We start from the raw sequence: 14,055 nt of genomic DNA, 5'->3' as shown, positions 1-14,055 counted from the left end.
GTGACTCTCATAGTTCCTGGAACACAGCTGATGCTCAATAGATGATCATTGTAGCAATAAGTTAACATGAGGGAACAGTGGCTCTTCCTCTGTGGCTGACTTAAGGCTTGTTTCTATCATTATAATTTGTATTAGAGAAGACAGTTGACTGGAGTTAGAGGGGGCAATCCGTGGCCTTAGGAATTAAGATTTTCCTTGAGTAAAGCTATCCACTTGTATGGGGACAGAATCTACAGCTTATAAGCATCATAAAGCCAACTAACTTAGTAAGATATAATTAAATAGTTTTCTCATTAATAAAGCTTTTTGCCAATGGCTTGTACATTTTGTTGCCTAGCAGGGAAAATAAAGTTTTCACAGAGCAATTATTTTGCCTGTAGCTATAGAGAATATTTACCAGGTCATGCTGAATCTTAGAGCATATCCAGGTTGACATAAATGCCCATCCAATTGTGTTTTTTACCTTTGCACTAAAATGTAATTGTGAATATCTTATACCACAGGTGTGTGCTTGCTTACTAGGAAATGAGAGGTTGTGAGGAGGGTAACAGTTATCTGTTTGTATCAGGGGATGGGATGGGTGGGCTTGGAAAGTATATGGAAAATAAGAAGGGAACGGATTCATCATGAATAAAGAATTGAAGTTTTATTTTAAAATTTGCTTTATTTTGGGTGATTGGGGTGGAGCTGAATATGGCCAATGTTGTTTACAATTTGAGTTCCTCCCAGCCAAGACCTGCAGGGAGAGTTAAGGTTATGCATGTCTTTGTGGCAGGCACAGGAGGTTAACTGTACACCAGCCTTTTTCCCTCTTCTGTGCTAACAGACCCTGATTTTATTCAGCTATTAGATCTTAGGGAAGGTGGGCTAGTCTCAGTGGACAAATCAAGTTTGGTTCAAGCCAATCATGGTATTGCATTTATATTTCCAGGTGTTTGGTGTGAGGTGGACAAGTAGCCTAGAAATCTGATGAGGATTTAAGGAAATATTTTCTCTCTGGTAAAAAGAGAGTGATGGAGGAGAAGAGACCTGCTCTTTTACTTCTTGATATTGGATTGGATTAGTTGTATGAAAACATGGTGTTTGGTACTGATCTCACCCAGCACCTATTGGTCATACATCTAGTAGTGGATCACATTGAGGGTGATAGAATGGAAAGATAAAAAAAATATTGTGTCCTTGATGCATTACTAGGCTTCTGGATCAACTTGGGACTCCAAACGTCTGGCTTCCTGTAATGTGAGACCCACTTAAAAAATATCTATACTAATAAAAGGGTAATATGCTAATTAGACCGGACATCCTTCTGGACAAAGCCACATTGGCGGGGCTGAGGCAGAGGTAGTCAGGGGCAATCAGGTCGGCAGGGGAGAGCAGTTAGGGGCGATCAGGCAGGCAGGCAGAGTGGTTAGGGATGATCAGGCAGGCAGGCAGGTGAGTGGTAAGGAGCCAGCGGTCCCGGATTGCAAGAGGGATGTCCAACTGTCGGTTTAGGCCCGATCCCAGGATCGGGCCTAAATAGGCAGTCGGACATCCCCCAAGGGGTCATGGATTGGAGAGGGTGCAGGCCAGGCTGAGGGACCCGCCCCCCCCTCCCCGTGCACGAATTTCATGCACCGGGCCTCGAGTATATATATAATTGATTTCAGAGAGGAAGGGAGAGGGAAAGAAAGAGAGAAACATCAATGATGAGAGAGAATCATTGATTGGCTGCTTCCTGCATGACCCACACTGGGGATCGAGCCTGCAACCCGGGCATATGCCCTGACCTGGAATCAAACTGTGACCTCCTGTTGATAGGTTGATGCTCAACTATTGAGCCATGCTGGCCGGGCATGAGACCCACTTTTGATGGGATACTCTGTTATTGAAGCCCAAATCATCTTGATTGACAGAGCTCTAAATAAAGAGCAAGTTTGGGGGAATATCAAAGACCCTGATTTTTAAAAAATATATATTAATGGGAATGTGTGCCTTTAAAAAATATATTTTTATTGATTTCAGAAAGGAAGGAAGAGGGAGAGAGAGATGGAAATATCAATGATGAGAGAGAATCATTGATCTGTTGCCTCCTGAACGCCCCCTACTGGGGATTAAGCCCGCAACCCGGGCATTGCCCTTGACCAGAATTGAACCCAGGACCCTTCAGTCCACAGGCCAATGCTCTATTCACTGAGCCAAACCAGGTAGGGCCAAAGATCCTGATTTTAAGAGTAACTATCTATGGGAGAGAAGAAGAGCTGAGGCACAATCAGGACTCCTGGAGCGGGCTCAGTCACCACTGAGCAGGACAGTGAGAGGATCGAACTCCTGTGGATCAGGAGGCCTGGTAGTGCTCCCCACATCTAGAAGGCGAGTGAGAGCAGGAGTGAGACAGTAAGGCCACTTTAGCAAGGCACCAGGATAGTGCAGCCATGGCAGGCAGGCCTTGCAGTTCTCTCCGTGGGAGACTCAGGAGTTAGGGTCAACATGATGTTGCAGCTCTGAGAGCCTGATGGTGGCGGAGAAAAGAGTGGCCTTGGAGCCCAATGAAACGGGGCCCTGCCACTCACTGGAGCAGAGCTTCAGTTTCCTTAGCTGTAAAATGAGGAAAGTCATATCTACCCCCAGTGGGTTGTTACAAAGATTAACATACACTAACTTCTAAAACTGTCCTAGGATATAGTGGAAGCTGAATAATAAAAGATAGTATTACTATTCAGTGGAGACCTGCAGAGGTAATGGAAATGCTTCATGATCCACTGCTAGATGCATGGCCAATAGATGCTGGGTGAGATCAGGCTGGTTAGAGACTTGCTAAGGCAATCCGAAGACTTATCCTGATTGGTCTTCTGTGAGAGAAGACCCTGGGGATGGAGTTTCTGGAGACTACTCCTCTGCCCCGCATATCTGAAACAACAGACATTTTGGAAAGCGGGGTGGGGAATGTTGATATTTGCTGTGACATTGTTTTCCCCTGAGCAGGGAGGAAGGCAAAGACTGAAGAGGTACAGTGCTGATAGAAACGAGAATGCCAGAGATAAGCATGTTTTCCAAGGTTCCCAAGAGACCCTGTGGGGCTCACCGTGGGGCCTTAGACGCCTGGGAGGATGGTGGGGGAGAACTGTAGAGCGCCCCCTGCCCATCTCCTCATGGACAGCTTGAGTTACAGAAGCACCAGGAGCACAAATGTAATAACCAGAACCAGAGGCTTCCTGCTTACGGATATGAGGGGGGAGGTGGACCAAAATAACTGCACAACACTAAGCTGACTCTAAGAAGCCACCCCTCCCCTCCCGGAGCCCCTTCCTACACACCCCGTCCTAAGTAACGTCTACAATTGTGAATATTCACAGAAGGAAGAAGAATAGACATTATTGGCGTTTGTAGTAACAGGATGAGAAAGTGCGAGACTTCCTGTTATGCATGTGTGACAGCTGGTGATAAGTGCAGGGCCCTACACAGGAAATCCGCTCAGCTTCTGCAATGTGACCTGCCTGAAACTTGGGCGCTTCTCCAGTCTGGATGTTGATGGCAGGACAAAGGGGCATCTGGACTATGGGCGACGTGGTAGAGAAAAGTTTGGAAGAGCCACTGGCACCTCCTGCAGACGAACCCTCCCAGAAAAGGGGAGACCTGGTAGAAATCTTAAATGGTGATAAGGCAAAATTTGACGACACGGGACTCTCCTTAATTCTGCAGAATGGCCTGGAGACCCTCCGAGTGGAAAATGCTCTGACAGATGTCATCTTGTGTGTGGACATTCAGGAATTCTCCTGCCACCGCGTGGTGCTTGCTGCGGCCAGCAACTATTTCAGGTCAGCACGCCTCAGACCAGGGTTAAATTGGGGTGCAAGTTATCAGGAATCTCTGTATTTATGTGAGAGCCCAATCTAACGAGTTGGCTGTTGAATTTATGGTTTGTATGTCTATTTAGGCTTGTGTGTCTATTCAAGATACAAGAAAGAAAGCTATTCAACCTTAGATTTTAGAATTTAAGCCATGTTAAGAGATTAGTATTACTTAAAAGCAATGTTTATATATTTTGGTAAATCTTCTGTGTGATGTGTCCTTGTTCCAAAGGATGGAAAATTACTGAAGTCATGGGGATTTTCCCCGCTTTGGTCTGACTAGTATGTTGGAAACATAATGTTGTATTTTTCACCAATAGAGGTAGAGATAAGGATATGGCCCCTCCTTTGCAGTTTTCAAATGACTCGCTGAAAATTAGGGATTTCTGTTTGTGCTGAGGGGGTGGGTGAGAAGGGAAAGCTGTTAAAAAGGTGCTTTAGAAGAGAGAGGCTCCTAGTTACAACAAACTCGGAGGCCTGGGCTGCATGCCACTCTGCTCCTTCCTGACCATGGGACTTGATGCAAGTCACTCAATGCTCTAAGTTTCTGTTTTGTTGTCTGTAAGATGGGATTGTTGTGGTAATGAAATCTGAGACACACACACCTAGTATATAGCACCAATATACTATCTCTGTAACTCTGTGGAAATTTGTCACCTCATTCTGCTTGGTGAAACAAGAACCAATTATTGAGTGGTTACCATGAGCAAATGCCTAGGGTAGGAATGGGGGAGAATCAGGAACCCAGTGGATACAGCTAGATCCAGATTAATGTAGACATGGTGGGAACTGGTCCCCAAAGGAAATATGGATGAAGAGATATTTGGGGAATTTGAAAAAGAAATACCCTTATAATTCTTCTCAGAGAGATTGTTCTTAACTCTTGTTTCTGGCTGAGGAAATGAAAAACTATTTACCTTTGTACATATCATCAAAGTGTTTTCTTAAAAATATTTTTTTTGAGATGCTTATGGGAATATTTTTCTTTGGAATTCAAAGAACAGGGTCAGGAGGTTATTGTGGAACTGATTAAACCCCATATGTAGACAAGGCAAGTGGAGGGCTGGGCTTGTGGGAAGTGGTGCTTGCTAAGTGCCAGACAGACAGTTACCTGATTTTATTTTGGCAACAGCACGATGAAGGTGGCTGATATGCCCTTTTACCCAGGAGGAAATGGCAACCCAGTATTACATGTCTGGTCGTTGTTGGAGCAGGGATTGGGCACATTCTGGAAATACTTGTTTTTACTCCAGTACAAACTGCTACTAAATTTTGGGCTTCATTCCACAGGAAGCATATAAAAGGTAAAGCATAGGCCCAGCTATAACGATTGGTTGACATGATAAACACATTCCTTACTCCACCACCAATATTGACCATATGCTTTCACATTGATCTCATTGTTGAGAAGTGAATGAGAGTTAACTTAGCTCTGTGGCCCGAGTACTCACTTTTAGAATTATGCTTTCTCTTTTGAATCGCTGGAAAACGCTATCCTAAAATGTGTACCCGATTAGCGGTTCCTCCCGGCTGTGGAACAGGACTGCTGGCTGTGTGCTCTCGAGTACATCAGTGGCTTCTCTGAGCCTTGGGATTCTCATCCTAAACAGAGGGTGTGTGTGTGTGAGTCCTCCCCATCCTGCTGTGTAGGCTGCTTAGGGAAGGAAAGACTCTGCCAGTCCCCTGAGGAGGTGGAGGCAACGAGAAGCTGGAGGTGCCCACATGGCGCATGTTTCTTTCTGTGGTTGAAGAGTCTCTTCCAAAACTGCCTGGTCATGAAGGGAAATTCCTTCTCTTCTTTTCTTCAGCGCAGTGCCTTGATTCTTATCTTGGTATTTCCAAAATGATTGTCCTCTTCTCCTGAACACATTAATCCTGGAGACAGGACTCCTTTTGCTGGTACTACTATTAATAACAACTTCTGTTGTTGAGCACTCATTGAGGGCCAGGCCCCCGGGGGCCCCCTACACTGTCCCACAACAACCCTGGGAGGGAGGGAATGTCACCCTCGTTTACAGATGAGGAACCAAGGCCCGAGTGTCTCCGTTAACAAAGGGCCAAGAGGGATCTGAACCTGGACCGACGTTAACTCTGACATTGCCTCACTGCCCGTTTTGCTTTGTTTCTAAGATTTTGAAAGGGGTTGAGAGCCAAGTTCCCTTTATGCTCAGCCTTTGAAAGGGCAGAGCGTTTGCTTTTTCTGAGAGGCACTGACTGACAGCCCTCGGAGCTGAGGTGGGCCTGGAAGCTGCTTGTAAAATTATGTAGGTTTTTAAAATAAATCTTTATTCATTGAGAACATAAATATGTCCCACTAAGTGATGGAACCATACTTTATTTAGCCAGTCACCTACTGACAGGCGCTTGGGTTGTTTTCAATCCTTTGCTTTTACAAACAGTGTTGTAATGAATAACCTTCTACACATGTCATTTCATAGGCACGCAAGAGTGTCTGGGGTACATTTCTAGAAGAGGGTTTGCTGAATCAAAGAGAAATGCATTTGCATTCTTAGTGGCTATTGCGCGGTTCTATCATTTTATACTCCCCACAGCCTTGCCGAAAGAGGATGGCCTCAAACTTGGATTTTTTCCCCAGTTTAGTTGATGAGAAACAATACTTCAATTTAGTTTTAATTTGCATTTCTCTTATTTTAAAGAAGTTCTTTTTCTGTGAATTATCTCTTCGTAGCCTTTCAAATATTCACATATTTTTTAAAATTAAAATTTATTTTTATCAAAGTATTACATGCAAATAGTTATCAGAGTCAAATAGTATTTAAAGGCTTATAATAAAAAACAAAAATTTATCTTCACCTCCTCTACTCCAGTCTTGCCCACCACACCCTACCATTTTCAACATTTATCTGTTTATTTTGATATTAAATTTACATTTCTACCAAATATGCTTATATTGCTCTTTCTTGATTTCTCAGTGTTAGATGTTTATGAATTCCTAGTATGTCTAATAAGGACTTAGCACTTACACTTAATTCTTTTACCATATACTTTTCTTCTCTATAATCTCTCAATATAATGTTATCACCTTTTTTGATAAATTTGTATTAAGAGTTTACATTATGTCCTTAAAAACATTGTTTCCTGTTGAGCCAAATTGTGTGATATGATTACATTTCCCTTCTTGTAAATCTTTTGCTTTTCCTGAAATTAACAATTCACTTTTTCCATTTGCTTTGGGGATGTCATTTGTTCACAGCCTCTCCATAATAATCTTTCACGTGGTCCAATGCACCAGAAAATCCACCAGTTCCATTTCCCTCCAGAATCTTCCTCACTTCCATCATCCTATACATGTTCTCTGGGCCTGCTGCCCAACTATTATCTAGCTGCATATGAAAACCATGGTGGCAGTAAACAAAGACGATGTAGTTCCCTTTGAGAGCTCATTTAAAAGTTTCAAGTGGAATGAGGAAGTTGGGAAAATATGTAGAGTTGAGACTGAGAAAAGGGTGAGGGTGAATAAAGCTTCGAAAGTAGCTCATAACATACCTTAAATCTCAAAGAGCCAAATGCCAAGGAGTCCAAATATGTTCATGGCAGAAAAATTGAGGGAAGCATAGATTTATCACTCATTAATGTTTTAAAAATGTTTTATAAAACCACTAATAAAGCTGTCATTTGTGCTATGTTGAACAGGTCCCCACATCAAAGTCATTGGAGGGCGCCACCTTCCAAAGGATCTCCGTTTAAACCAGTGGTTCTCTCCATTTGGTGGGGCAGCAACTCACTGATGACTATGACACACTCCATAAATGATGTTGACCTGTGAGAGCAACCATGTTATGATTCCCAGAGTGGACAGAGGGAGGGGAGTCCTGGTGATAAAAAGAGGGGTCCTTAGGCTTCTCTCAGTCTTACTGAAGACTGGCTTCTCTTACATAAATATAAAAGCTTCTAGGCTGAGTCTGAGTCAATAGTAAGCTCCTTTGTTGCGGCCAATGTTGAAATCCCTGCCTGGGCTTGGTCCCTGCCGTGTACCTCAGTACCTGTCTCTGGGTCTGGTTCCCTGAGGATATGATGAGGGGACTTTGATTACTTGCTACAAAAATAAAACATGAGGCTAGGAATGGGGAGGGTATTGTGGACACAATCTATTAATCCAGGACTGCTGGCTCCCAACTGCTCGCCTGCCTGCCTTCCTGATTGCCCCTAACCGATTTTGCCTGCCAGCCTGATCACCTTCTAACCACTCCCCTGCCAGTCTGATTGATGCCTAACTGCTCCCCTGCCAGCCTGTTTGCCCCTAACTGCCCTCCCCTGCAGGCCTGGTCACCCTTAACTGCCCTCCCCTGCAGGCCTGGTTCCCCCCCCAACTGCCCTCCCTTGCAGGCCTGGTCCCTCCCAACTGCCCTCTCCTGCTGGCCATCTTGTGGGCCATCTTGTGTCCACATGGGGGCAGGATCTTTGACCATATGGGGCAGCCATCTTGTGTGTTGGAGTGATGGTCAATCTACATATTACTCTTTTATTAGATAGGATAGAGGCCTGGTACATGGGTGGGGGCCAGCTAGTTTGCCCTGAAGGGTGTCCTGGATCAGGGTGGGGGTTCTCTGGGGGCATGGGGCGGTTTGCGCTAGGGGCCTGTGGTGGTTTGCAGGCCAGCCATGCCCCCCGGCGACCCAAGCGGAGGCCTGGTACCGTATTTTCCGGTGTATAAGACGACTTTTTAACCCAGGAAAATCTTCTATATGCCCAGTCGTCTTATATGCCGGAAAATACGGTATCTGGAATTTATTTATCTTCTATAATTGAATCTTTGTAGCCTGAAGAGGGGCTAAGCCTTCTGCTTGATCCGTGGTGGCAGCCATTTCTGTTGGGATTTATTTATCTTCTATAATTGAAACTTTGTAGCCTTAAGCAGAGGCCTGGGCCAGCCAGGGTGTGTGGAAAGTTTGGCTTCCTCCATCGCCGGGGGCAACCCAAGCCTCCCTCCTGCTCTCTGTGTGGCTGTAGCCATCTTGGTTGGGTTAATTTGCATACTCGCTCCTGATTGGCTGGTTGGCATGGCTTGTGGATATAGCAGGGGTACAGTCAATTTGCATATTACTCTTTTATTAGATAGGATTAACCAATTACTGGATGGCAGTAATGTGGGTGAGAGGTTATTCTTAAGCTGTGTTTAGATGTTGTAATCCTTGGGTTTTTCCTCCATAATATGTAAGGTGTCTAAAAAGGAGCCAGCAAGTGTAAGTGATAGAATTAATGTAAAGGAAAACAAGAATGGGTTAAGGCCATCTGGGTCTGGATTAAAAACCTCAATAATGGCAAAAGTATTGAGAATTGCTACTGCCACAATTGGTATGCCTGGCAAACTCCAGTGAACTATTGTTTGTACTTCTAGCATTGGGCTCTGTATTTTATAATTTTAATATTTTCATTTTGGCAGAACTACTAAGGTGGTTATATGTAAGTACTATAGATCTATGATCCTTGATCTGCCTTCCAATCCTAAAAAAGGTATTCTCAGTGGGGGTCGCAGCCCCAGGGTAGAAGTGCAATCAGGTCCTTCGAATTTTCAATAAAATGTCATCTCTGTCATCTGCATCCCTGGTGTCTAGGGCATGTGAATCTTCTTTCAATTAAGACCAGAAAATCTAGTCTTCTCTTTTTTTTCTCTCAATTTTTTTTTATTGATTTCAGAGAGGAAGGAAGAGGGAGAGAGAGATAGAAACATCAATGATGAGAGAGTATCATTGATCAGCCGCCTCCTGTACACTCCCCACTGGGGATGGAGCCCACAACCCAGGCATGTGCCCTTGACCAGAATTGAACCCGGGACCCTTCAGTATGCAAGCCGATGCTCTACCTACTGAACAAAACCAGCCAGGGCAGTCTTCTCCTCTTTTGAATAATGTTCCATGCAGCTCTCAACTAAAACACAACAGATAAATACTTTTGTCATTAATATATCAAGTTCTGAGCTTTATCCCTGCATCAAGGGCATGGATATGTACCGTCCCTACATGAAAATGCCTTTACAGAACTAGATTCTAATATAGTAAACATCAAACAGTCCCTGGGAAAAGCTGGCCCAATGCAGAACATCTGTGCTTTTGGTAAAACTGCCTTGGAGCTCACCAGGATCACATTGTCCAATACTCTATATTAGTCAGCATTCTTTTGGTTGTAAGGGATAGGAACTCAACTTAAATCAGCTCAGGCAAAAGAGGAAGATATCTGGCCACATAACCAAATCATAGGAAGGGCCAGGATGCAGCAGAGCCCAGGGGGAAGAGGAACCAGGGCCTTGAATGCAGTAAGGGGCTTTCTCTCCACCTTCACTCAGCTTCTCTTTCAGGTGGCATTTCTCAGATGGATCTGCCACATGTTTGGGAGTTTGCCTGTTGGCAGCTCTGAGACTTTGATTCCAGAGAGAAACTGGAGGGCTAGCTTCAGTTTGAAACCCCTGGGAAAGACTCCGATTGGCCCAGCTCCATTCAATTACCCAATCCTAGACCAATCATTGTGCCAGGAAGGTGGGGCACAATGATCAGCCCAGCTTGATTCAAGAGTTCACCTTTGGCCAAAGACTTGAGGGTATGTGTGTATGCCATTTGAACCAGAATATTACCCAGAAGGGGAAGGCACTGGACAAAAGGAAAACAAATGATCTTTAAAGAGGGATAGCAAATCCTGGTTTATTTTCTTTTATTAGTCAAGTTATTGTACTTCTGTTTTGCTTTGGCTATCAGGAAGCTCATTGTATTGGCTTTTTTTTTTTTTTTAAGCCTAGGTTTCAGTGTTATATTCTCCTCCTACTTTAATTACTTATTTCTTATCTTTAAAAAAATATCTTTATTGATTTCAGAGAGGAAGGGAGAGGGAGAGAGAGATAGAAACATCAATGATGAGAGAAAATCATTGATTGGCTGCCTCCTGCATGACTGGGGATCGGGCCTGCAACCTGGGCAAATGCTCTGGCTGGGAACTGAACTGTGACCTCCTGGTTCATAGGTCAATGCTCGACCACTAAGCCACCATGGCTGGGCCTTATTTCTTTTTTTTCTAAAATATATTTTATTGATTTTTTTACAGAGAGGAAGGGAGAGGGATAGAGAGTTAAAAACATCGATGAGAGAGCAACATCGATCAGCTGCCTCTTGCACACCTACTGGGGATGTGCCCACAACCAAGGTACATGCCCTTAACCGGAATCGAACCTGAAACCCTTTAGTCCGCAGGCTGACACTCTATCTACTGAGCCAAACCGGTGAGGGCTGGGACTGATTTCTTACCTTATTGTTTTGTATTTTATCATACCTCTGCTGCTTTAGTATAAGCCATCTTAAGTTCTTTTGGAGAAGCTATTTCTGTATACAGATAAGTCTCCTTTACTTTGAAGGAATATTATTTAGGCAACCTATATGTTCTATGCCAGCTAAGGGTAAGCATTCTTTTATTACATTAAACTTTTTTATGGAAACCTTTAAAGCCACAATAATTAAAGGAGTGTTGATACTCTGTGACTTTAAAACACAATCAACCCTAGTGAAGATCTGGGGAGGTGGGTGGGCATGGACTGGGAGGCGTTGGGGTAAAGGGGGAAATGGGAGACATCTGTAATACTATCAACAATAAAAATATATTTTAAAAAACCCATAATCAACCTAAAAATTGCATCATAGCTCTTTCTGATGGGCTATAAGATTAACTACCAGCAGGTTTACATATAATGATTTAGGTCCAGGGACGAGTAAGAGCTGACTGGCATTCAAGAGATCATGATGGCCCTAGCTGGTTTGGCTCAGTGGATAGAGCGTTGGCCTGCGGACTGAAGGGTCCTGGGTTCGATTCTGGTCAAGGGCACATGCTTGGGTTGTGGGCTCGATTCCCAGTAGGGTGCGTGCAGGAGGCAGCCGATCCATGATTCACCCTCATCATTGATGTTTCTATCTCTTTCTCCCTTCCTCTCTGAAATCAATAAAAATATGTTTGTTTTTTTTAAAGAGATCATGATGTGTTTTATGTAGAGTAAGTTCAGGCTTATAAGGAGCTGGATATCAAGGGCATTTTGGTGTTAGGGAATTAAGGGAAGGACAGATGTCCAATGAATAATTCCTGGTTCCTGGAAGGTGTGGTTAATGAATAACACACACACACACACACACACACACGACAAAGATAATGGAGATTAGGAAATTTAGCAAAGTTCTAGGTGACTGGCAGTATCCTCAAAGCTCAGGATAGCAGGCTGGGTTGGCAGAAGATGTCTATCTCATTAACAAATTAACTGGAGATGGAGAGGAAGAGGATTCTTAGTAATTGCTATGAAAACCTACACTCTTTACACACTTCTTTAGAATACCACCAGTGATTTGGCCTTTAATTGAGGAATAATGGGCCATATATATAACCTCTCTTAAGGGGCAAATGTCTGGATGGAGGGGGTGACACAAAATATTAAGCTTTCAGTACTGTAGTGTAGAGTGGGGGTAGTGAAATTCCATTTATCTATCCATTCATGTACTCATTCCATTGACATGAATTTATTAAGTGCCTACTCTATGCCAGGTACCGAGTCTACAAAGATGAATGAGTTATGGTTTCTGCTTGACCTTGAAATCACAGACACTTAGTGGAGAAGGACAGGTATAAGTCAGTGTTTCAGTCAAAGGTGATAAGTGCTACGATGGAGCTTTGCTTATTAAATCAGACTGGGGAGAAAGCAGTCAGAGAAGGCTTCCTGAAAGAGGTAATAGCTGAGTGGAGTTTTAAGGGATGAATAGGCATTGGCCAGGAGAGACCAAATGAGGTAGAGAAGGCAGGCAGCTTTCCAGGCAAAAGAATACACATCTGGGAAGGTATCATGCAACGTAAGCATGGGAACCAGAAGCAGAAGAATAGGGTTGGAGTAAAGGATATGTCTGGACCAATAAAGCTGAGGAATGGGTAGGGTCAGACCTTGAAAGATTTTGTTGGGTCAAGATGAAGTGTTTGAAATGTATCTTATAGGCAGTGGGAAGCCATGGAAGAGTTTATAAGCAGGAAAGTGATCTGAGATCTTGGTTAAAATTATTAAAAGTTCTGTCTGATAGGACCAATTAGAAATAGAGACATTATGGTGCAAGGCTTAGTGAGTGTAGCAGGCCCTGGCCTGGGCAGCTCTGAATGTAGGCCAACCTTGGTGGCTGCTTCTTCACCTCTGGCTTTAAAATTCCTCCCTGGCTGGAGGATCTCCTGTCTTCCTCCCCTTTTTCTCTGGATGAAAAAACAGGCCTGCCAGTCCAGACTCCTCTGTGGCAGCTGGCAGAGGGATAAGTCTGGAACACATGTATCACAATACGGATAACATCTATGCCTGAGGAAGTGTCAACATTTGAATACTTGGGGGAGAGGATTGGGACTTGTGCAGGTTCACGCGTTCCTAAGTGGTCAGAATCAGGGAATGCTCATAAAAATCTTTAAGCAGAGGCTGGTCTTTGACTTCTGGATAATGAATGACCAGGAGGTCATAAGGAAGCCACCCTGGGGGCGTGGCTGGGGTGAAAAAGACGGTGATAAGGAGCTTCCGGGGCAACAACCTGGCCAGGATGTGGGAGTGGACAGTAAGCACAATGCTGACCCAGCTCCCTGCCTAGTGGGAAGTGAGAATCAGACCAGACATCACTGAAGAGGCTGTGAGGGAAGTGGCGTTTTGTTAGGGGAAGCCAGGTTTCATCTCCAGCAAGGAGGTGGAAGATGCACAAAAGCAAATTAAGGTATAGAACAACCCCATGTTTTATAATGTAAAATCTCAGGCAGGAGGGCTTGGGATAAACATATGCTTCGCTCCAGGTCACTCAGTCTTGGAGCTCCTCATGACTTATTCTCATGGTAGTTAGAGGAGAAATGTGTGATTGGAGAGTGTGGGGTAAAATAAACAAATCCGCTTGGCCTACTTGAAGTACAGGACTGCACTGCATGTGTAGTTACCTATCCATCCATCTATCCATTCATTCATCCATCCATCCATCCATCCATCCATCCATCCATCCAACAAACATTAAGTGTGTACTGTGGTCCAGTAAATAAGAATTAAGAGAGAAATAAAATACAACCCTTGCCTTCAGATGCTTTATAATCTAATATAAGAGGAGACACATTAAAAAATAGACTCAAGAGAATATACATAGAAAAACCTATCTGGAGCCCAATGGTGTTGATGTAAACAGAGGCACATGATGGAAATTGCTAGTCGTTCAGTGTAGCTACTCATGGGAGGGGAAGG

The 14,055-nt window shown here is 43.9% G+C and overlaps 1 protein-coding gene across 1 annotated transcript in view; it reads left to right on the top strand.

The window, feature by feature from the left end:
• The first annotated feature begins 3,504 nt into the window (after positions 1–3,504).
• The window catches only part of KLHL6 (kelch like family member 6), a 49,353-nt gene continuing 38,802 nt past the window's right edge, over positions 3,505–14,055 (top strand). Inside the window, exon 1 of the mRNA XM_008142351.3 lies at positions 3,505–3,797. Within this exon, the coding sequence (XP_008140573.1) occupies positions 3,505–3,797 (293 nt within the window). The remainder of the gene's footprint in view (positions 3,798–14,055) is intronic.

This window comes from Eptesicus fuscus, chromosome 3 (assembly GCF_027574615.1).
Source record: "Eptesicus fuscus isolate TK198812 chromosome 3, DD_ASM_mEF_20220401, whole genome shotgun sequence".
Classification (NCBI taxonomy): Eukaryota; Metazoa; Chordata; class Mammalia; order Chiroptera; family Vespertilionidae; genus Eptesicus; species Eptesicus fuscus.
This window is presented reverse-complemented; position numbering and strand designations above follow the sequence as displayed.